General features: G+C 34.9%; 1 protein-coding gene across 39 annotated transcripts in view; it reads left to right on the top strand.

Annotated features, from left to right (window-relative positions):
- Positions 1-23,432, top strand: part of TTN (titin) — a 244,262-nt gene that overhangs the window by 96,184 nt on the left and 124,646 nt on the right. For 24 of the 39 annotated variants that reach the window (XM_054210417.1, XM_054210392.1, XM_054210385.1 and 21 more), the window contains 39 exons: positions 113-190; positions 411-491; positions 686-769; positions 1,073-1,171; positions 2,083-2,160; positions 3,525-3,599; positions 3,766-3,840; positions 4,113-4,196; positions 4,455-4,517; positions 4,849-4,926; positions 5,176-5,253; positions 6,213-6,296; positions 6,675-6,755; positions 8,533-8,616; positions 8,816-9,151; positions 10,943-11,020; positions 11,226-11,300; positions 11,514-11,597; positions 11,802-11,888; positions 12,400-12,480; positions 12,664-12,762; positions 12,981-13,064; positions 13,974-14,078; positions 14,279-14,362; positions 14,728-14,805; positions 15,045-15,128; positions 15,357-15,440; positions 15,671-16,000; positions 16,652-16,732; positions 17,701-17,784; positions 18,263-18,343; positions 19,005-19,088; positions 19,575-19,658; positions 19,864-19,944; positions 21,040-21,120; positions 21,676-21,756; positions 21,969-22,076; positions 22,276-22,356; positions 23,343-23,423. In XM_054210417.1, coding sequence (XP_054066392.1) covers positions 113-190; positions 411-491; positions 686-769; positions 1,073-1,171; positions 2,083-2,160; positions 3,525-3,599; positions 3,766-3,840; positions 4,113-4,196; positions 4,455-4,517; positions 4,849-4,926; positions 5,176-5,253; positions 6,213-6,296; positions 6,675-6,755; positions 8,533-8,616; positions 8,816-9,151; positions 10,943-11,020; positions 11,226-11,300; positions 11,514-11,597; positions 11,802-11,888; positions 12,400-12,480; positions 12,664-12,762; positions 12,981-13,064; positions 13,974-14,078; positions 14,279-14,362; positions 14,728-14,805; positions 15,045-15,128; positions 15,357-15,440; positions 15,671-16,000; positions 16,652-16,732; positions 17,701-17,784; positions 18,263-18,343; positions 19,005-19,088; positions 19,575-19,658; positions 19,864-19,944; positions 21,040-21,120; positions 21,676-21,756; positions 21,969-22,076; positions 22,276-22,356; positions 23,343-23,423 — 3,738 coding nt within the window. The remainder of the gene's footprint in view (positions 1-112; positions 191-410; positions 492-685; positions 770-1,072; positions 1,172-2,082; positions 2,161-3,524; positions 3,600-3,765; positions 3,841-4,112; positions 4,197-4,454; positions 4,518-4,848; positions 4,927-5,175; positions 5,254-6,212; positions 6,297-6,674; positions 6,756-8,532; positions 8,617-8,815; positions 9,152-10,942; positions 11,021-11,225; positions 11,301-11,513; positions 11,598-11,801; positions 11,889-12,399; positions 12,481-12,663; positions 12,763-12,980; positions 13,065-13,973; positions 14,079-14,278; positions 14,363-14,727; positions 14,806-15,044; positions 15,129-15,356; positions 15,441-15,670; positions 16,001-16,651; positions 16,733-17,700; positions 17,785-18,262; positions 18,344-19,004; positions 19,089-19,574; positions 19,659-19,863; positions 19,945-21,039; positions 21,121-21,675; positions 21,757-21,968; positions 22,077-22,275; positions 22,357-23,342; positions 23,424-23,432) is intronic. The other 15 variants (XM_054210378.1, XM_054210382.1, XM_054210381.1 and 12 more) reach the window with 15 other exon arrangements.

Genomic DNA, 23,432 nt, shown 5'->3' with positions numbered 1-23,432 from the left:
TGTTATGTGGTGTGTCTTGATATTCTTATAAATGGATTAATGAAATTCTGTAATACTCCAATAAATCTTTGAAAAATAGAATTCAGTTATCTTACATTTTATCTTTTTTAAGTGCCAGAGGTGCCTAAGAGAGCTCCCCCAGAGAAAAAAATTGCTGTTCCAAAAAGAGAGGAAGCTCCACCACCTACAGGTAAACATGAATAAATAAAATTCTTTTCTTGTTATCTTAAGCATCCTCTTTATGTCCAATTTTGGGCTTGGTTGTCAAGTGAATGTGGTTTTAGTTGTACTTCAGTTACATTAGCTATGTAACTTTTGTGTCAGTTTTGTGGATAGCTGTGCTATAGTTGCATTCTTAAAACACCTGTAATTTTAGTTACTTAATATCATTATAATTCGTATCTTTGAAGTGCCAGAAGTACCTAAGAAACCAGCTCCAGAAGAAAAAATACCACATGTTCCTAAAGTAGAAGAAGCTCCACCTGCAAAAGGTACAATATTGTTCACTCTAATATCATTTATTGTAGTCTTTAGAACATTGCATTTGTCTCAGCTTGCTCAGCTGTTGTATTTTGTAAGCAGAATATGTCCATGTGTAATCTTTTTGAATGATACATTTCTGCTATGTGGTGCTTTTGTCACTTTTGCACGTTGTAGGTCCTAAAACTAAATACTTTTTTTAAAGTGCCTGCAGTTCCTAAGAAACCTGTCCCTAAAGAAAAAGTATCTCCTGCTGTTCCTAAAAAACCTGAGGCACCTCCAGCTAAAGGTATGCTTTCCAGCAGAATGAAAGAATATGCTGTTTCTCAGCTTCTGTTTATGTTCTGTATTGTATCAGTCATTGGTTTGTGCTTCCACTGTGAATTCTGCTGATTTAGTAGCAATGAATCATTCCTGTATGTTGTATGTGTTGTGCAGTACTTCTAAAAATATTATTTCTAAGTATTGAATCTCTGTGTTATGTGCTCAGTACCCTTAAGCAATTCTTTGGAAACTTAGACTTAGCATTTTGCAAAATTGCTTTCACAATGGAATTAGAAAAGCATACATTTGATATTATTATCTTTCAAAGTGCCTGAAGTGCAGAAGAAAGCCACTTTTGAAGAAAGAGTACTTATTACAGAAGAAAAAATATCTGTTGCCATTCCAGAGGAAATCCCAACACCTGAAGGTACACTATAAACAGACAATAGTGAGAAACTTGTGCTTTGTCTACAAGTCTGTTGTTCTAAGACCAAGATCAAAATACACACAAATTTAGTGTTAGTTATCTTGTATGAGTTTTGTGATGAACATTTTACAAACTTACAGGCAGCTAAGAGCCTCCCCGGTGTCATTTGCCATTTCAGTCTGTTAGCTTCTCACCAGCTATTTAGTTCACATTCTCTTACTCGGTGCTTTGAGATAGCTGAAATTAACATTTTTAGTGTTTTTATATCCCATTAATAACTAGGCAGTCGGGAAAATTTACATATTCTATTAAAAAGCATAAATGAGTATTTAAAAGCAGATATGGAAGTTATCTATCTAAAATATGATCATTCAAATATATTTTCACATGGATACATGCAGTGTTAATTTCTGTTTGTCTCCTGCAAATTAACCTTTTACGTCAAAACAAGTTGTTTTCCCTGATACAGTCACATCTGTAGATGTGCACATGCCAGACTTTCCGTAATTCTTGACCTACCCTTCTCATCTTGTTCCTGTCCTTCTCACTTTCAAGTGGCTGAATCAAGGAGTAACCCCTGACTCTTCGACTGTTGCTTCCCCCCGCTTAGCTGTTGTGATGGGAAAGTTTGGGGAGCTGAGGCATTCTGATGGACTGACAGTTAACTAGTGAAGGGTGTTTGAGAGATACAACAGCACACAAAAGAGTACATGGGGCATGGATAAAACACATCATTTAGAGCAAATCATATATATGTGTGTGCAGCACTTTCTGTATTGTATGCATATCTGTCATTGTCATATAGAACTTGTAAGAATTGGTCTTCATCTTCATCCATCCATCGATCCCTATCTCCCTCCATCCATCTATCCCTTCACCAGAAATACTAAAACTAATAATTTTCTTTAAAGAACCAACAGTTGAGGAATGGGCTGAAGAAGAAATGGAGGAAGTGTCTATTTCCATTCACAGAGAAGAGATTTCTGAAGGTACGACCACAATTCAGGAATACTAGGTGTCGTGGTTTAACTCCAGCCAGCAACTGGGAACGCACAGCCGCTCACTCACTCCCCGTTCCCCCACTAGAGTAGGGAGAAGAGGCAGAGAAGGAGAAGGGAAAAAAACCTTATGGTCTGAGATAAAGACAATTTAATAGAACAACAACAGAGAAGGAAAAAAATATTATAAAAGAATATACAAAATAAGTCGCTCTCACCATCCAATGATGGATTCCCCAGCCCATCCTGAGCAGTGATTGCAAATTTCTGCCCCCCAGCCAACCCCCATTAATATACTGAGCATGACGTCTATAGTATGGAATATTCCTTTGGCCAGCTTGTCATATCTATGCTCCCTCTCAGCTTCCATGGGAAGCTGAAAAAGACTAATGTAAACATCACTTAGCAACAACTAAAACAATACGTATTATCAGCATTGTTCTCATACTAAATCTGAAACACAGCAGCTACTAGAAAAAAAATTAACCCTGTCCCACTTGAAACCAGGACACTAAGCAAAAACAAAAAGTATTTTTTTTTCTGTAGCAAAAATAGTGTGGATTAATATCTACTCTATTCTTAAAGAAAAATTTGCTACCATATAAATATGTTTCATATCTTATAAACTTTAATGATGAGAACGTCTACAATTTCTATTTGCAGAGTGTAGCAGTTAATCCTGTTTTGATACAGTGAAAATAATGAGGTATCTCTTGGATGTTCAGAATTATCAGCCCTTCCTTTTTTTATACAAAAATTCTCTGTTGGAAGTTCCTCTTCTACCAGGCTGGCTGGATAAAGTAAAGATCCTTCAGAATATCATGGCACAGTTTGGTTCCACAGACTATTTAATTGCAAAATGACTAAATTGTTTCCACCTGTAAATTTATTGGTGGTAACATAAAGTTGTGAAGGATGGCAACATACACTGATTGACTCAATTTCCATTACAAGTGACACTCTAAAAAGTATTTTCAAGGGGTGGCTTTAGTCAAGGCATTTTCTTGGTGTTTGGGAGAGAGGCTTTCTCAAAGTGAATGAATTCCAACATTAGTGAACTACTGGACAGAGGAATGGAAAGTGCTGATCTAGTACTTCAAATGCTGAGCATTTTGAAGTTCCACAGAAATACAAGATGAGAGCTCAATCTCAGGTCCATTTAAGTTGCTTGGACTTTTTCTACTGGTTTCAGAGGGAACAGGATGGTTTGATTTTGTAATACCAGAGGTATCTGTTAGTTAAGCACACTGCTTATTCTTGTCCTACAAACATTTTGTTGCTTACCAGGGCCGTAAAGACAGTAATAGATATCAAATACTTAAACTCAAGTATTTTTTTATTTTATTCTTTTTAAGTGACCGAAGAAGAGTCTTACTACATAGAGGAGAGGGTAACTGTTCCTAAAAGAGAGGAAGCCCCACCTGCTAAAGGTATACATTCTTTTCATTACAAAATATTTGTTGTTTCATCGTTCTGAGTGTTATGTTGCCACTATATGTTTATGTCCATGTGTGGGTTTTTTGTATTGAGGAAATGTGTGCATGTTATAGTGATGTTACCCCTCTTTGTAAAACTATATATTGTAATCTTTTAAAGTGCCTGAGAAGCATAGGAGAGTTGTCCCTGAACAAAAAGTTCCAGCTGCCCCTAAGGAAGCTCCAGGAGTTAAAGGTATAAACCATGTCTTCATCTGGATGATGTGTCTTCATCTGGGTGATGTATCTTCAAGGAGATTATGTTTGTCTTACTGTGATGTTTGTAAGTGTTGACGTGGGTAGTGTCTGCTTCCAGTGATGAATGGTTGTCTCATATTCCATCTTGTACTATGAAAAGTATTGTTTGTGTTAACTCAGTAAAACACATTGTGATGTAGTACACAATTACAAATATTACACCTTAATATTCTTTCTCATCTTTCTTCTCATCCTACTAATTTTCTAAAGTTCCTGAAGTTCATAAGAAAGCAGTTCCTAAAGAGAAAGTACCTGTCCCTGTGCCTAAAAAAATGGAGGCTCCATCAGCAAGAGGTATATCAGTGGTTTGTTCCTGTTGCAAAAAAATGCTTTTTTTGCTGCATTCTGTCTTTGACATATATGCATGTTGATTAAAAAAAAATCTCATCTATCAAATTGCTTCAACATTAAACATGTACTTATGTCCATTTGTCTACAATGGGGCCTGTGGCCTGTGTCATCTTGTTGAGATTTATGTGTTATTTCATCTTTTATCTTATGCCTGTTGGTGAAATCAATAAATTTTCTAAAGTTAAGCAATCTCATTTTAAGAACCTGCAGAAGAACGGGTGCCCACTTTTGAGATAGAAGTGGAAGAACCTCCATCAACCAAAGGTAAACAAACGGAGAATATTATTATCATGGAGATTTTTTTGTTTGGCCTTGCAGTATTGATGTTTAGGCATTTTACTTATATAAATTTTTGTTTATTACTATCTATAACCTCTGTCTGTTACCCCTTTCTTTTGACTATTTACTCATCTTTGTGCTACAGCTGTGAAGTACATTCTTCTGCAGTGTCTTGTCTTTGTTGCTGTTTACTTAGCATTTTGAAGTTTACTTAGCATTTTCTTTTAAAAAAAAATCAGTTTAAGTAGAAAGAAATTTATGTATGTCTGCATTTCAAATATTGCAATTAAATAATCTTACACTTATTATTTTTAAGTGACTGCAGTGCACAGGAAAATTATCACAGAAGAAAAAGTTGCAGTTCCTAAAAAAGAGGAGGCTCCACCAAAAAGAGGTATATAATTTTTCAGAGCTACGCAAGAGAAGTCTTATTTCAGAATACTGACTTACATTTATTATGTCTAATTGTCTGACACAAGCTGTGATGTTCAGTGTTTGTTGTCTTTTTTTTTATTTGACTTGAAGAAATGTCAAGTCTCTGCATTTATGTTTTGTCACCTGATTATGTTCATAAATTTTGATTAATTCAAAAATCTTTTAAAATAACCTCTTTTTAAAAAAAAAAAAAATTAAAATATGTCAGCAGTTCCCAAGAAGCCTGTGCCAGAAGAGAAAGTACCTGTTCCAATTTCACGGAAAGTGGCAGCTCCACCAGCTAAAGGTATACAAGTTCTTCTGAAAGTACAGAAGGCTTGTGAATATCAGATATCCGTGTGCATCATACTCACCATCTGCCTTGTTAATCAAATCCCAGTCTCTCCTGACTTGATTATAAATGAAAAGGACCTTTCTCTTCCCCCCTGCAAAAGAATGCAGAAGGTGACAGAGAACGGTCACACACCTGCATTCCTTGCATTTTCCAGCCACTATTTAACTTCATTGATTACTCTGGCTGCTTAAGAGCTTTAGAAAGCTGAGTGAAGACATTTACTCAATGAAGAAGTTAAATAAATGTGAACACATTTAGAAAAAAATTACCAATTCTTTATAACATTGTCAATGTTCAGTGAAGGGTTTCAAACTTACAAATATGTCCTCTGTTTCTGTGATTTTCTTGTGTTTGAAAAGTGATTTTGTTATGTATCCTGTATGTGTGGTGTTCTGAGGTTTAATTACATTTCTGAAGAGCCTAGAGGAAAATTATTTACGTCTCACTTTCATCTCAATGACTCCATCTTACTTCATGATGTGTGAATATGCTGTTTGCTTTTTGATGCGTTTTGGTGTATGTATCTATTATTCTAACAGTATAGGTATTATTTCAGTAGATATCATTTTAATATTTAGCTGTATTTCTGCAGTTACTAAAATTGCATGGGGTTTCAAAGTGTCTAATTTATCTGGGGAATTTATTCCTGGAGCACCCCCAAACTAGCAGTCTTCAGAATACTTAATGCATATCTAGCTACTATGCATTAAAGCTTCAGCTGGTCATTTTCTCTGTTAAATGTCTTTAGGTTTGTATGTCTGGTGTGATTGTTGTGTTTATCGTAAGTATCTTTGCTATGTAAATGTGTACTTTTTTCCCATAATTGTTTGTCCATAATTCTGTCTTATGAACTTCAGAAAGTGTGTGACGACTTCTAGAATTTAGCATTCTTACAATTACTATCTTTAAAGTACCAGAAGCACCAAAGAAAATCACCAGAGAAGAAAGAGTATCCATTGCTGTTCCAAAAAGAAAAGTGTCTCCACCACCAGAAGGTACTCCAGCCCATTGATTAATCTATGAGCAGACTCTCCTCATGCAGTACCACCAGAGCTTCAAGCCTACTGGTTTGGCACCTTTCTTGAAGTTCTAATGTTAGAATCATAGAACCATTTAGGTTGGAAAAGACCCTTAAGATCATTGAGTCCAACTGTTCACCTAACACTACCAAGTCCACCACTATGATCCACCATAGTCCCAAAGGAGCCTTAGGTCTTTGAGAAACACTAGGGACATATTTTTCCCAATTACTCTGGGTGTGGGAGGTATCAGGAAATAATAACTAGTTTTCTAGAAACCCCAAATGGCATATGTATTATTTTACATGATATTGCACCAAAGAAAAATATTAACGTTAGACTCTGTCTTTGAAGTACCAACAGAAGAAGAACACTGGGCTATGTCAGAGGAAGTATCCATTTCTCTTCACACAGAAAAGGAGATTTCATACACAGGTATGAATGGACTAAAAAGATCCTATGTCCAAATTTACATCTTGTCCTACTTCCAAAAAAAAACCACCACCCAAAAAAATACAGCAAAACGCAATTCAGGTCCCGTGTAGATTGATGGTTTATCCTGAAAGTGACGCTTGTAGAATACCACAGGACAGTATTCCATTCTCACAAAAGGCTTAAATCTTTCCTCCTAGCTTGCTGCTGTTGTCATAGTGGAAGCACAACCATTTCACTAGGTCCTCCTTTGCAAATCTTGCCACCTGTCAGATCTGCTGCTGTTGATAAATGTCATTATTATGTTCATATAATGAAAGATTAATACAATCACATCATAGTGAAGTTAAATAACCTATTTAGTCTCTCTATTGGAGAATGATGGGGGGACAGGCAGATCATGGGTACTAAGAGGAGGACGGAAGGGGATCTTTGACTGGCTTTCTGTAGGTAGGGGTAACATACCAGCTGGTCTGTAAAAAAAGGGTGAAAGCAGAAGGACATTAAATGCAACAGTTCTCCCATGGGATACCAAGTAGAGGTGTTGAAGCTAGGAAAAAAGAATCCAAAGGAACCTGAACTTCCTGGCGAGGGCACTCATGCACAATGCAGTTTTTGTTATCAAATCAACTAAAGTTACAGTCTCCAGTTTTAGTTTAAGATTCCAAATGCAGATATACCTGACGCTTACAATTAAATATCAAGCAGGGCTCTGCCACATAATATTTAAGGAACTGGTCTGTCTTCACATTGCCCCAAAAGTAACACCCACCTATCAAGCATCAAGACTTGTTGCAGCCACTCATCTACACTTACTGTAGCTTGTCATGAAGGAAGCGTGTAGAAATTCTCAAATCTGCCACTGCAGAATGGATTCCATCTCTTAAGAAGATCAAAAAAGATCTCCAATCTTTTAAGAAAATGCCAAGGTTATTCTCTAGCTTGGCAAGTCTAGTAGTCTCCCAGACACTAAAATGCTAGGGTAAGTTTCTGTGCAATTTCCATTTATATTTTTCAAAAACTTCCCAAGCACCTGCCTCAGAAGACAAGACCTATGCATTGCTGTTCTGAAGAAGACAATATACTGCTTAAACATGTCATGCATTCTTTCCTGAATAAATCTTAAAAACCGAACATATTCACACCTTAATCTTTTGGAAATTTTCCTACTCTTATAGGTAAAGGCTCCTTGCCATGCCTGAACAAACAAGCCACTTTGTAAAGCAATCAACAGAAGAGAAAAAACACCTTCCTCACTGAGCAATTAATTCTTTTACCTTTAATTGTACCAGAGCTCTTATCCACTGTCAGTCACTCACAAAGTTTTTCTCTGTGTGCTCCCTCATGTTCATCTAGAGTTTCCTATGCAAATCTTTTCTTACCAGTGATTGAGGACCCTTGATCTAATACTTAGTGCAAGGTGTTACTGCTGTGAAGAGGGGCTGCCACAGAGGACAGCGGAATTTAGTGATTTTGCAATTGGTTGAATTTGGATTTTGAGTTCCACCCACTAGCAAGCTTAACTTCACTACTGGCAGCAGAGGATGAAGCAGGAATCGTATCAGTTGTCTATACTGGGATCTTGAAATGTTCGTTGTTACTTAATTGAATAGGAGCCTAATGGCTTCCATAATTACATGTCCAGTGTCAATAAGCGCACTTGTCTTTCACATATCAGCCATGTATTTGTAAGGTATCTTTTTGTGTTTCTTGCCAAGAATATTTTTGCTTTTAAACATTTTTAAAAATTCTTAAATGTAAATGTACTGTATCTTTTAAGTGCCTGATGTACCTGAGAGGGCTATCATTGAAGAAAGAGTACCAATTTATCCTCCAAAAAAATTGGCAAGACCACCAGCCAAAGGTATTACTGGATAGAGTATTAAAATACAGTATAAGTGTTTTTGTGTCTTGTATGTTCTGTGTACAGTGAATATTGATCTGTTTTTTACGGAATGTTCTTCCTTTGGTTAAATTCTTATTTGAAAATGCCTTGTGATCCTTATTATTAGCAAGATCTATGTGCTAAATTTTAAGATTCTTTTAATTGATATCTTTTAAAGTGCCTGAAGTACGCAAGACAGTTGTCCGAAAAGAAAAAGTGTATGTTGAAGTTCCTCAGTATGAAGAGGAAGAAGAGATTCCAAAATACGAAGAGGAAGAACCCACCAGATATGAGAAGGAAGTAATCCATTACAAGGAGGAAGTCCACCATTATGAAGAAGTTACTCACTATGAGGAGGAAGTTCCTCAGTATGAAGAAGTTCCTCAATATGAAGAGGAAGAAGTCACTCATTATGAAGAAGAAGCTGCTTACTATGAAGAGGAAGTTCCTGAATATGAGGAGGAGGAGTCAGGAGTTCCCCAGTACGAAGAGGAGGCTCCCCCACCAGTTAGAGGTATACTTTAATTTTGGAATTTGTGTGAGAAAAAGTTGTATCTTTTCATTCTTTTAATGTACCAAAGGTTTGTTTTAATATGTTCCTGTGTGCTTTACACTGTGCCTTTTTTCAAGATGTTTAACGATTAGTATATAGTGCAGAAAACGTGCGATGGCTGTGTGTCTACTCTTTGTTACTACCTCTATACATTTAAATGTTCCATGTCATACATGTTCATTCCTCTTTCAAATGAAGTCTGTATAACCCACTAAAGAAATTTAACTTAACTTTATTTCATCCTTGTCTGGGGTCCAATTTTGCTATCAGATTGTGCATGAAATACTTAGAAATATTAGAATTCTGCAGTCACAGAAAAAAACTTGTTTATCTAGAAAATAGGTAGGGTACTTGAAAATAAGTGATTTAGGAACACAAGTCTCATTGACTTTCTCTCAGAAAACTTTGAAAACCCTGTAATTGTTTATTTCTTGAAGGGAATAATATATTTTCATGGAAAGGAAAGTTATATAAATGTTCTATTAAATTACCAGATGTAAATACTCTTAGGTTTAGGTCTTTTCCTTAGGAATAATTTTTGTGGTACTGGTGTAAATCTTCAACATTTTCAGTACAGGATGAATGTACTATTCACTACTTAAAGAAGACAACTAAGTCATACCAAGATCTTGGCAATAAAGCCTTTCTACATTGTAATATAAAGATATAGACTAACTATATACAATTTTCCAAAATTACATAACCATCTAAGAGTGCTTAAAAATGTATATTTTCCAGTCCTGATTCAAATCATTCCAATAATGTCTCTTCCCCAAAAAGAAGTTCAGAATTTCTCTTGACTAATTAATGAATGCCAAAATTACATTCATCTTTGTTCACATTAGAATTTTGACGTATTGATTAGCACATTTTTCTTAGTAAAGAAAAGGCCAGGCTGTACGCTGCAAAAACTAGGCTAAGCCTGAACAGGAAGATTAACAGGAAGATTAAGGTTACCTAAAATTTCCTTTGATCCTGTCATAGTAATTAATTTTAATTCATAGGTGCTCCAAACTTTCTTCAGATTTTTACTTTAGTTAAGTAAACCACTCAAAAACATTGTCACAAACAAATTGTGCTATAAACTGCTGGCTACTTATAATGTGTCCGCAGTTCTGTGTTTGAAGTAAATCTGTCAATAAACTTGATGTGCTTGCTTTTTACATGTAGAAAGCACTTGGAAGTACTGAGGAAGAAAATGTAATCAGCAATATTTATTCAATAAATACATAAAATTGGCTTATTCAACATGTTCAGATGCAAACTATTACATGCCTGAGAAGTATTAGGATCATAGCTCTAGGGGAAAATAAGGAGTAAATAAGTAGTAAAACCACTAAATATCAAATAGAGCAATTAAAATAGTTTTTTATTACAATGTTTGTATTAAACATACAAAAATTGGAGGAAAAAATAAAATTCTCATTTTGCAAGTTTCCTCACCCTAAGACTTTTTAATCTTCTTTAATAGCTGGTTCTAAAAAGTCAAACTCTGTCTTAACTCAATCTTTTGATCAGCAAATAAGCCCTTGAGGTTAAAAACATTTCTATGGATGGCCTCAACGTCTGAACAGGGAGAATAGACATAATAGCAGTTAATATAATCTGTTTGTTATTTTATTTTTTCTTAATGTTCAAAATATGAAAAATCATAGCTGTATGTTTTGGGTATGTACTTGTGATGCTTGCTTGCTATTGATGTTCCTGTTGCTTTAGAAGTAAATACCTAAAACATTAATGGTATCTTTCAAGTGCCTGAAGTTCCCAAGAAGCCTGTTCCAGAGGAAAAAATACCTATTCTGAAGAAAAAAGAAGCTCCTCCAGCAAAAGGTATATATCATCTCTTTATGTTAGCGGACATCCTCTGAATATGTAATTCACAGTATTTTTCAGAAGCCTTACTCGATAATTACTTTTTTCTATTCTTTTTGGAGGGTGCTCTTCATATGAAGTGTTTGTGTTGCTGTCTTTGTTGTTTTAGTTCTGTTTTGAATAGCTTGTTGCTTATTTTTTAACCAAAATAATGTTTTTGAAGCGCCTGAGATGCCAAAGAAACCTGTACCTGAAAAGAAAGTCCAAGTGCCGAAGAAGGAAGCTCCCCCAGCTAAAGGTATATGAACTTATAATTTGCTGTGATCAGAAAGGTCTTCTAGACTTCATTTATCTTCTTGTTTATGTTAAACACTAGGATAGTAAAAGGATTGTTGCTCTTAAGAACTCTGGTTCTTCTTGTTTGTGTTAAATTGTTTAGTGTCACTGGTTTGCACGTCATGGTGTTTTAGATTCTTATGCCAAGCTCAATTTATAATAATATCTTACAAAGTTCCAGAAGTGCCAAAGAAACCTGTGCCAGAAGAGAAGGTTCCTGTTCCTGTACCAAAAAAGAAGGAAGTTCCACCAGCCAAAGGTATATCAGCCTTGACTGAATGTGTTAATTTTTTTTTTTTAAATTAGTCTTTGTTCATCTTTCCTCTTTAATGTAATGTAGAGTGAAGAGTATTTTCTGTTCTTGACAGTTCGTCTTTGTCATTGCACTTTATTGATTCATATCATTGTTCTTTACCTTACGGTTCAAAAATGAAATTCTTAAACTACAATAATATCTTTAAAGTGCCTGAAGTACCAAAGAAACCTGTGCCAGAAGAGAAGGTACTTGTCCCAGTGCCTAAAAAAGTGGAAGAACCTCCACCAGCCAAAGGTATACCAGTTTCTGGTTCAACTGTGTAATTCTAGTTTTGTTTCTTCAGCTTTAGAAGACTGCAAGTAACAGTCCTGTGCCTCATCCTAGTGTGTTTGATCAGGACACTGTACTGTGGCCGTTTCTGTTAGTCAAGGGTGCTATGCTTATTCTACACTTTGGAAATTTCTATGTTTGTGTCTTGTAACATCTCTGTCTTTTGGATCTTATATATCTAAAGTATTTTAAATTACTTGATGCTTCAAAAACAGATGCTTCAAAAGATAAACAGTGTACCTAAACAGCTAGACTTCCCCCTTAGCCTTACTAAACCAATTTCTAATGCTGTAGTCTGTATGTTTTTGAGTTTACGTCTGTGCAAAAATTTGTGGATAAAATCAATGTTATCTTTCATACACAATGAAATCTTACCGTATTTGTGTATTTATCTTAATATCAGTTATACAGTTATCATTTACTATGTTTTATGTTACATTGAAAATTAATTCCTTCGCCAAAAATGTCTTTAAAGTGCCCGAAGTGCCCAAGAAAGTTCCAGAAAAGAAAGTACCTGTCACTGTACATAAAAAGCCAGAACCTCCACCAGCCAAAGGTATCTCTTCTTATCTCAACTGAACATGTGGATGATGCTTCTTATTGTTCCTGTATGTTTGTTGTTAGAATTCAACTGAAGTATCGTAGTAGTTTGTGACAAATGTACTTGCTTCTGTGTAACTTGTCTCTCCGTTTCTGATGTTGTGTCTAAGTTTTCTACAATTAAATAATATCTTTGAAGTGCCAGAAATACCAAGACCTCCCCCTGAAGAGGTACCTATTTTTGTTCCTGAAGAAGAAGAGGAGGAAGAGGAACATGTTCCAGAGATACCAGCAAAAGGTACATCATTCCTTCTTGAAAATTATCAGAGAGCTCTGTTCAGTTGATTAAAAGACCTTCATCTCTGTTGATTGTTTTAAGCTGCGTGTAAATCTTATTTATCCTTTTGAGGGGAGTTGTCTTCATCTTATTGTCTTTGTGACTTTGTCCTGTGGTTTTAGTAGTTTTGATGCTCTAAAAGTAATTGAAATTTTCGTATCGAAACAATATCTTTAAAGTGCCAGAGGTGCCCAAGAGAGCTGTCCCAGAAGAAAAAGTACCTGTTGCAGTTCCTAAAGTAAAGAAAATTCCACCGGCTAAAGGTATATCACACTGTGGAGTATGCAGATAATTGCTTTCCCTTACATTTTCATATTTCAGTGGAACCTAATTTTAAAAATCAGTTTATACTCATGGAAAGTCAGATCCTTGGTTCTAGCACCCTGCTGCTCCCCTGTTGCAAGCAGTGTTAGGTCTCAGGCAGGGCTTGATTGTCTATTTTGTTATTGACTTCAGCGGGCTGAGAATCAGGCCTTGAATGATCAACTTGTTCCCCATTTTAAGTGATTACTGTGAATGAAATAATTAATTGTGATATCATTATTCAGAACTAATGTTTAAATTAATATAAATTTTGTTTAAACAAAATACCTGGAATAATATTTTATGGGCCTTTACCTGGAAATTCTTCAATTCAGGGAGATCATTCTGACATGTACCTTGAGAGTACGCTAAAATCTCAAGTCTTTTAGCTAAACTTATATGAAAATAAAATCAAATCAAAACTGACTATACAAGTAACTCGAAGATATACCCTAAATGTGAAATTCAAAGTGGAGGCAGACTATTGCAGGGGCCAGCCTTTGATGCTGAGCAAACTTTACCTGAACAGCTGAGTTTTCAGAAAAAAAATGAAAAGCAGACACTGGAAGTTTTTTATGTAAAAAATTAGATGTTTGTAATCTTCTACAACCTCTCATTTGTCGCATATCTTGCTAATATTTTCCCCTGGCAATGATGCTGTGTCATTAACAATGGGGCAAAAGAGATAATCCTCATATAACTCATAACCCAGTTGCACTTCGTTGTTCTCAGGGAGTGAAAAATAACAAATAGAGTTTCCCTTATTTTTATTACTGTTGTTACTTTAAAGTTGTTGTCCTTGTATTTTATGTTATGAATTTTTCTTTGTGATGTTGTGAAAGTAAATTCTTAAAATAATATCTTTAAAGTGCCTGAGGTGGCAAAGAAAGTTGTGCCTGAAGAAAAGGTTCCCATTTTTGTTCCTGAGGAAGAAGAGGAGGAAACTATTCCAGAGGAAAGTATACCAGCAAAAGGTACACAATCTTTTCCTGCAAGTTACTCATGAGATCTTTTAGGTCATTAAAATTCATCTTTATTTCTTGTTCTAAGTTTTATGTAAATCTTAATGATCTTTTGGGGGAGCTTGTGATGTTTTGTGATGTTCGTGTTTTTACATGTTTTTAATGCTCTGTAAGTAATTTTAAAATGTATTTGCAAAATAATATCTTTAAAGAGCCAGAGATTCCTAAGAAACCTGTCCCAAAAGAAAAAACACCTGTACCCACTCCTAAGAAACAGGAGCTTCCTCCAGCAAAAGGTACATAAATTAATACCTAGGAAAACAACGTGATGTTATTCTCATTCAGTGTCTCTATTTGTTATTGTTATTATTTTGTTGGTTATTTATGTTAGTTTTGTGTCCCTGCTGTCTTTCTGTATTGATGTCTCAGAGTGCCTGTGAAATTCCTAGCGAAAGTAAGCTCTGAAATTATTTGACTTGTTCAAGAAATCTGCCTGTCACTATGAAGTGTCTTGTTTTTATTTCTCTTTCATCTTTAAAACGTTTAAAATATATTTTGCAGATCAGTTCTTCTTTCATTATGTGTGCTTCTATATGTTTTCTGTTGTCTTTCTCACACTACTGGTGGATGATATTCTTAAAAAAAAATAATGTCTTTAAAGTGCCCGAGATGCCTAAGAAACCCATTCTTGAAGAGAAAGAACCTGTTCCTAAAAAGGTGCCAGCTCCACCAGCCAAAGGTATTGCAGTTTCTAAATGCTGTTATCATTAATAGATTACATTCTTCATCCAAGTTGAGTTTAGTAAAGGACATTTTAGTATGTCTGTCTTGTATTTGTCCCTACACTGTTTGTTTGTTTGTAAGTTTCTGTTCTACTGTTTGTAAGCTTCTGGGTTTATGTGTGTTTACAAGCTTCTGGGTTTGTGTGTGTTTACCAATTGTGCAAAAGATCACTGAAGTCAGGTCCTATCTTTAAAGTACCCAAGATACCCAAGAAGGTTGTTCCTGAAGAGAAGGTACCTGTTACCCCCCCTGAAAAAGTGGAGGTTCCAGCTGCAAAAGGTATATGTGCTCCTGATTATAATTAATACTTATGCTAAAAAATACTCTTGACTTTCTTCTTTATAACTTTTGTCTTTGTTGTATGAGATTTCTGCTTGAATTTATGTTAAAACTCTTCATTACAAAGCTCCCATTGTAGAATCGTAAAGTTCTGTTTCTTGTGCTTTTTTACTTATACCGCTTTAAAGTGTTTTTTCAAATTCCTAAAAGAAATCCTTATCTTTAAAGTCCCTGAGGTGCGTAAAAGAGCTGTTGCAGAAGTGAAAGTGCCAGCCGTTGTGCCCAAACCCAAAGAACCAACACCAACTACAGGTACAGATATATTTCTTCTTATTCCTCCCAAAGATTTATTTCTCCTCCTTATTCCAAAAACCTTTTATATTATAGATACTATTTCAGGAGCACGTTCTTATATTTTAATGTAATTTATGCTTGTGGTTATCATGTACGTTTTCTGTTCTATGTGATTCACCTTGACTTAACTGTAAAAAAAAAAAATAAAAAAAAAAATTAATGTAGTAACAATCATACTGTTTCCGAAGTGCCTGAAGTATCCAAGAAGCTTGTCCGGAAAGAAAAAGTCCCTGCTCCTGCGGTGGAGAAGTATGAGTATACATATGAAGAGTACGAGAAGTATGAGACATATGAAGGTATTGAAGAATTTGAAGAGGTTCAGGAAACTGAAGAAATTGAGGCATATGAGGAACCTGAAGAACCTGAGAGATACAAAGAGATTCAGCAACAGGAATATGAAGAGGAAGCTGAGGAGAAAGAAGATGTCTATGAAAAGTATGAGTTTAAGGAGAAGGAAGAGATCTATGAGAAATATGAGGAGGTATATGAGGAGGCTTACGAAATCCAACCAGCAATAGGTACAATTCATGATTTCTTTATTCTTATAGTTTGTTGAGTTCGCAGCTGCTGCTTAAGCCTCCTTTGGGTCTTTATTTATATTTTTCCCCATTAGTAGTCCTATGTGTGTCTTTTGCTGGTAGTGATAAAGCCATTCAAAGATCGTTTCTCTCCTACTCCTTCCTAAGGAATTCTTCCCTTCGGAGTGGAATAGGAGGATTCCCCATCTGACTGCCCAAGAGTGTGCTAGGATAACTATGAGACAAGCAAAGTAAATGATAATTTTCTGATGCAGTTCAGGTTCAATCTGAACTATATTTTTATGTCTCAATATTTATTTCTCTCACCCAGTTTAGCTCCTTTGAGTTACGGAGATGTTAAAACTCATGTAGGACCTTCCTTCTCATCATTTAAATTTATGATCATGGGATCCCTCATGCCAAACAGAAGGTGCATCTAAAATGTACCGAAAAGATGTACACTGATATTCCTTAGTTTTCATTGCTCAAAAACTCTGAGATAAGTGGATGTTCAGTTGTCTCTGCATAAATGATGAGAAGATTCCTCTACAAATGAGTGATTGCTCTGCTTGCTTCTGTCTGTTTTCTGCTTGTCTTTGTATCTGTTGTTATTCCTCACAAATAAAATCCATAATGAAATATTTTTTAAAGTGCCTGAGGTGCCTAAAAGACCTCTGCCAGAAGAAAAAGTACCTGTTCCTGTTCCTAAAAAAGAAGCTCCACCAGCTAAAGGTACATCAGCTATTAGTTAAATTTAAAAACACAGCCTTCTGAATCCCCATATCCAGTAATTTGCCTAGTCTGATTTGATTGCTGGACCCCTAACTTTCTTTTGCAGTACAGTCAAAGACAGGGATTGTTACTAAAAAAATAATATTTCTTTAAGAAATCAAAACAGACATTTTCTGAGGACTAAGAAAGTGCAGGCAGGACCCTCAAGATTTAATTTTTCTGTCATGATATTAGTGATGTTTTATAGTTAATCATTGAAAACGAGCAGATGAATAAATTAATAGAAGTCTGTTGAGCTATAGTGCCGTATCAGTGAAACTCTAGTTTCCTACAGAATCCTAAAAAAGTAGGACCTTATTCAACCTAATGATGTGCTGGAGTGCATATGCTCTTAATAAGCATTCTTTGTATCAGGCTCTACAAAAGATAAGTGTAATGAATAGCAATTGTCAGTGGATGCTAGTAGAGTTTCTGTATTAGTCTGGAGCTCTGCAATATTCTGTGCAGAGCACTTAATTTGACAGAAATTCATTTTGTGCTAACTTTTATAGTTGTTTCTCATATGAACTATCAAAACAAAACCAGTGGGAAAGAGGTTTTTTTTTCCCATAAAGACTTGGAGTTAGTTAATAGGAACTTAAAACCTTATCATATTCTCTGCTGTCATTAATTAGAGATGATAGTTCATGAAACCTAGTTGTTAAGACTTATCCCAGTCAAAAAATCACACAACAAGGGCAGTGTTTTTCTTTCAGTGAATACTGAAGACTCTAGCTGTGTGAATCCAAGCAAAATAATCCAGATGGGTGGCCTGCAAGGTCATCACTCAATAGCAATTTAGGATACTGTAGTTTGTATTTTTCTAAATTTTCTGACTCTTTGAATTGTTTGCTTTTTGTTTAACTTCTATTCTTAAATAATATTCATATTGCAAAAGATCTTAAAAAAAAATACCAATGTCTTTAAAGTGCCAGTGGCGCCGAAGAAACCTGTTCCAAAAGAAAAAGGACTACCTGCTGTCCCTAAAAAGGAAATTACTCCACCACCTAAAGGTATACTTAGTCTGCATTGTTCTCATGAATCATGAAGTCTGATTTTCAGTCTTTTGTCTTCATTATTTGTTGAAAGAGGTGTTCATATGTTTCATGTCCCCACGGTGTTTTTTTTTCAACTGTTTGTGATTGAGTCTTTTTTTGCCTGTCGGTGTCAAGTTATTTGTTGAAAATAGGTGAGTCTCTTTAAAAAATGTGTTTTCTGTTGTTCAGCTACATATGAAAGTAGTTCAGAAAGAAAAAATATTTTTGTTTCTTCTAAAAAGGAGGAGATTCCATCATCCAAATATGTGGCCATCTGTCAAGAATATTTTTTTAATATGTTATTCTTCTGTCAAATCTTCATAAAATAGATGTTCTTTCAAGGAGCATTTAATTCTTTGTTACTTCATGAATCTTCCTTCTTAGATTTGCTCTTCTTCTTTCTAACTTCTTCCAAATAACTTTGAAAGCCCTAAAAGTAAATTATATCTTAAAGGGCCAGCTGTTGTCAAAAGAACTGTCCCTGAAGAAAAGAAACTTACACATACACCTGAAATAGAAGTTCCACCACTGAAAGGTAAAGGAACTTTTGATATGAGATTTTATGGAAAGGAAATACGTGCGTTGTTTGTCCCAACTAACCCCTTCTAAAATGATCCTTATTCTTGTTACACCATGGCAAGAGTATCCAGTCTAGGAGATTCAGCTCTCAGTGACAGATTGAAAACATTTCAGATATGTGCTATACGTGTGCTAAATGGTATATACATTTATTTATGAATGAAAACATGATGAGGAGGTATCACTCCTTACACGACCAGTATGTAAACATTCAGTGCTTTGATATTTGTGATGTAGTTGTGAATTTAGTTTAAACTGGGGTTTTGAAGCCAATGCATTGGTCATGGTATTGGGGAAGTAATAGGGCAAGAGTTAGTAAGTTAAAACCCTTAAAGCTGTTACACATATCAGAAGGAAAAGCATGACAAGACAGTGAGAAAAGCAAATGGATTATGCTCTTTGAGAGCAGAAACTATAAATTTCTTCACATAATGAATTGTTACAGCAAGACAGTTCTAGAACTGTATAATATTTCATTCTTGGAAAGGCGCTGTATTTGGGACTTCAAACCTAGTATTTGGGACTTCAACCTTAGTTTTCTGGGTTTATTTCTGTTTGGGATTTTAAAAGTTTAAAATTATTTTGATATTACTAAAAGAAAGCTAATATCTTTGAAGTTCCTGAGTTTCATAAGAGAACTGTCCTTGAAGAGAAAGTACCCTCCGTTATTCCTAGAGAAGAGGAGCCTCCTTTGTATGAAGGTACATTAATGACACCTTTACAAGCAATAAATTGCAGAGAATATATCAATTCATGTTCTAGATTCTGTAAAATATGAGACATTTTCATATTTTTTTTTCGAATTATTTAAAAGTAACTTCCATCCATGTCTTTGAGACCCTCTCTCCCTCCAAATTTAGTTAGAGTTTAGCATTTTTAAAATGTTCTTTTCCCCTCTGTTAATGGGAGAAAGAAACATAAATAAGAGAGAAACTAAGTTTCTGATCCAGGAAAGCACTTCAGCCACATTGGACCAAAGAAATGAACTTAAGTAGGCACTGTTTTAAGAGCCATCTTGAGTAAGACTTAATTAATTTTTGAGCTGGCATACAGAGATATTTAAATAATTTATGTTCAAACAGGTCTTTGTCTATGTACATGTCTGCATTTTTGCATTATAAGTTGTCTTTCTAATCTTGTCTTGTAAATAATATTAAAATATGTAAACTAACCTAATATCTTTAAAGAGCCTGAAGTTCACAGAGAAGTTCCAACAGAAGAAGAAGTCCCTGTTATTATTCCTAGTGAACCAGAAGCTCCAGCAGCTAAAGGTACACCAACTATTCAAGCAATTTATAATGCAATACCTTCTCTACGAATTAGTTATTCATCTTCATCATTCCATCTGTGTTTTTATCTGGTATTTAATGTGTTCAGCGTATTGTTTCCTTTCATACTATGTGTCTGTCATTGCTTCTTTGTTACTTCCATTTTTTATGTTATAATGTTCTTAAAAAAACTGTAATATCTTTGAAGTACCTGCAGTGTCAAAGAAAACTGTCCCACCGAAGAAATTACCTGCTGCTGTACCTACAGAAATAGCTCCTCCAGCTAAAGGTACATGACTTCCAAATGTATTTTCTCTAGCCCCTTTCAAAAGTGAGGTAGCAAGTGAGAAACCCAACATACTTGTCTGTCTTGAACAACATGACGAGGTGCTATAAACAGTTTTCTTCCATTTGATCTCTTGTTGCAAGAGTAAATTTTGTCTGTTTGTTTGTTTATTTTTATCATAGAAAGAGACAATACATACAGGGACATCAGAAATTAAAAAAATAATCATAACCATTTACAAAGAATTCCAAAAATATTTCAGCATCTTTCTTCATATGTTAAACTAATGAACAATTATTAAGACATAATAATTCATCATTCAGGAAAAAAAAAAATCCAAGGAACATTTTCTTTAAGTTCTTATTTTTGTCTTGTGGTAGCAGTTGCTCAAACAGATTGATAGATTTTGCATCAAGAATTTAAAAATTAAAAAGAAAAAATTAGACAAATACAAAGAAATTTGATAGATACGAAATTCACAGCAGGGCCAGGGATTAGCCTTATATTTTTTTGACTTTTTGTCTCATGTTCTATTTCCCAAAATACTTTCTCTGTCAATGTATTTTAAAAAAATATAAAAGGCTGTGGTAGAAATGTTTTTGCAGAAGCACTCTTTGCATTCATGTCAGGAGCTTTAATAAAGTCGAGATTAAAGTGAGACTTCAAATCAGGACAAAATATAAAGCCACAATTTTTTTTTCATAGCAACATAGTTTTGTAATAAAATTCCAGTGTTGGGGAACATAATAGACATTTGAAACATAATTTTTTGTTAATTGCACTGGAGTTTTGCCTTGCTTTTATAGGTAATTTTGAAATTTCAAAAAAAACCCCAACCTTTAAATTGCAAAAATTCCTAAAGATTATTTGATAAGAAAAAAACACCTAACTGCTATCTTTTCAGAGAAGGGCAAATTCAGACCTGTTAGTGTTAGGAGTTAGAAAAACAGTGAACTCCAGAGAGTGAAGTTGTTGAGTTGTATTCACAGGTTGATGCCATGTATTTTCATATTGTGCTAGTAGAATTTTCTATTGTTTTACAAAACTGTACTACTTATTTCCTAATGCAAATTTCTAAAATAAACCAATATTTTTAAGTTCCTGAAGTACCAAAGAAAGCTATCCGCAAAGAAAAAATACCTCCTGCTCTACCTAAAGAAGAAGCTTCACACATTAAAGGTACAAGAAATTCTGAGTAGGATTTGAAGGATAAAAAAATATGTTTTCATATGTAAATCTTTAATTTTTTTGAGAACATTCTGTCTACCATAAACAAGTTTAGTTAACAGCTTCAGGTAGTTGCAACAGTATACATATAATTTTTAAAAAAATTAAAAATTATATCACCTGTAGTTGTTCTTAAGGGGGAAATTAGTTTTATGTGCAAAAGAGACAATTTCAAGGGACCCTGCTACTTGGATCAGTCTGAGGAGAAAAACAACAAAGTAGAAAAAGTGACAGAACTTAATAGACAGGGCCTAACTGTTTGCCCTCAAGGAAGTAGCTCAGTTCAGGACATATCACACATCTTCTGGCAAGCTGCACAGGTCAGATCAGGGTAGAATATAAAATTTTTTTCTTCCCTCATTCGAAAGAATCCTGATTTTGAGGTTAGATATAAAATAGACCTGTGTATCTTAATATGAACTTGAATATTTGATTGTATTTGATTTTTATATTTCACATTGTCTATGTTCTGAAGATTTCTAAGTATTTAAACTAATATCTTTCAAGTACATGAAGTTTATGAGGAGATGCACATAGAAGAAGAAATTTCTACTGTTCATCGAAAAGAAGAGGCTCCAGCAGCTAGAGGTATATATCTTCTTCATCATCTCTTCCTGCAATTTGCAAAGTCATCAACTCCAGGAAAATTGATTATTCGTGTTCATGGTCTAGCTCTCGTTCAATGTAACTAATATTTATGTTCATTCTTTTAGTATCTTACTTACCTCACAAACAGGACTTTTTTATGAGTTGTCTTTCTATTCTATATAAATTCTTTAAATGAACTAATATCTTTAAAGTGCCCACAGTTAAGAAAGCTGTCCCAGAAGAAAAAGTGCCTATTGCTGTGCCTAAAAAACCAGAACCTACTCCTGTGCCTAAAAGACCAGAATCTCCACCATCTAAAGGTACTTTGACAGCCTAATAGAACTTAGGACTTTTACTGATAACGTCTTATGTCTGTTTCTTACATCGTTTCTCATTTAATAGTTTGTGGTCCACTTGTGTCAGATTTGTGGTCTTTGTGTTTTATATGTCCCTTTTCCTGTTTCTCAACTTGTCTTTAAGTCATAAAATTAAAACTAAAATCAGTAAATATCTTTCAAGTGCCTGAAATGCCCAAGATAACTATTCCTGAAGAGAAACCCATCCCTCTGCCTAAAAAGCCGGAAGCTCCACCTGCCAAAGGTATAGGTCAACGTATCCTTTCCTTCTCCTTTTTCTTCAAGTTTCTTCTGTCCCTTGTTTTGTTGTTGTCAATCATTAAAAATTAGTTGAGTTTGTCATTTTCTTCTACCCAAGAGTAATCCATTCTGATGGCACAGGAATTGTATCAGAAACTAGTCAAAGGGACTAAAAATAAGGAATACTCTAGCTGAGTCAACACACAGTGAGATTTACAGAACAGATATTTTCACTTCATGCGTGTTTATAGGTACCGGAAACAGCCTCAGAAATTCTATCAATACTCAAGCAAGAAGTTTATACACTTCCTCTTTCACATTGGTCATGTTAAACTTAGGAGTCAATTGATTTAATTTTGAATGTAAATAGCATTAGGCACAGAAAACAGCTGTTTCAATTCATTCAGATGTTTTAGAAGTCTGTCTGAACAACCAGTTTGTGTGACGTGTCAGCACTGCATGACAAAAGATCGCCAGCAAAGCTGCTTCAAACAGTTATTTGCCAGAGAGATAGAGCCACAGAGACTTTTCAGGACATGTAACTGTTGCCAGAGTATCCTTATACATCTACTTGTTTTGTCTTATTGCTCTGTGTTGCATGTTTTATTTTTGTAATTCTTAAAAGTACACTAATATCTTTAAAATGCCCGAGGTACCTAAGAAGTCTGTCTTAGAAGAGAAAGTAAATGTTGCACTGCCTAAAAAACCAAGAGTAACACCACCTAAAGCTTACGTGTCAATAACGGTGACTCTCTGAGGAGACTTCTCTTTCTCTTGGGCAATAGGTTTTATAGTAAAAGAAAAAATTACCCTTTATTTCTCATTTATAAAAAAATCCCAGTAGTATGTAATAGTATGCAACATATCTCTTTTTATATCTGATCTTACGTTTCTTTCTGATATGCTTCTTGGGAGACTCTTTCTTCTTAATAATTTACATATTTTTAAATGCCTGAAATATAACAGAACTGAATGCTGTTTTCTTTAAAGTGCCAGAGGTGCCCAAGAAAATTCCAGAAGAGAAAGTACCCATTGCTGTGCCTAAAAAAGCAGAACCACCACCAGCCAAAGGTATGTTGC

The sequence above is a fragment of the Rissa tridactyla genome, chromosome 7 (genome assembly GCF_028500815.1).
Source record: "Rissa tridactyla isolate bRisTri1 chromosome 7, bRisTri1.patW.cur.20221130, whole genome shotgun sequence".
Lineage (NCBI taxonomy): Eukaryota > Metazoa > Chordata > Aves > Charadriiformes > Laridae > Rissa > Rissa tridactyla.
This window is presented reverse-complemented; position numbering and strand designations above follow the sequence as displayed.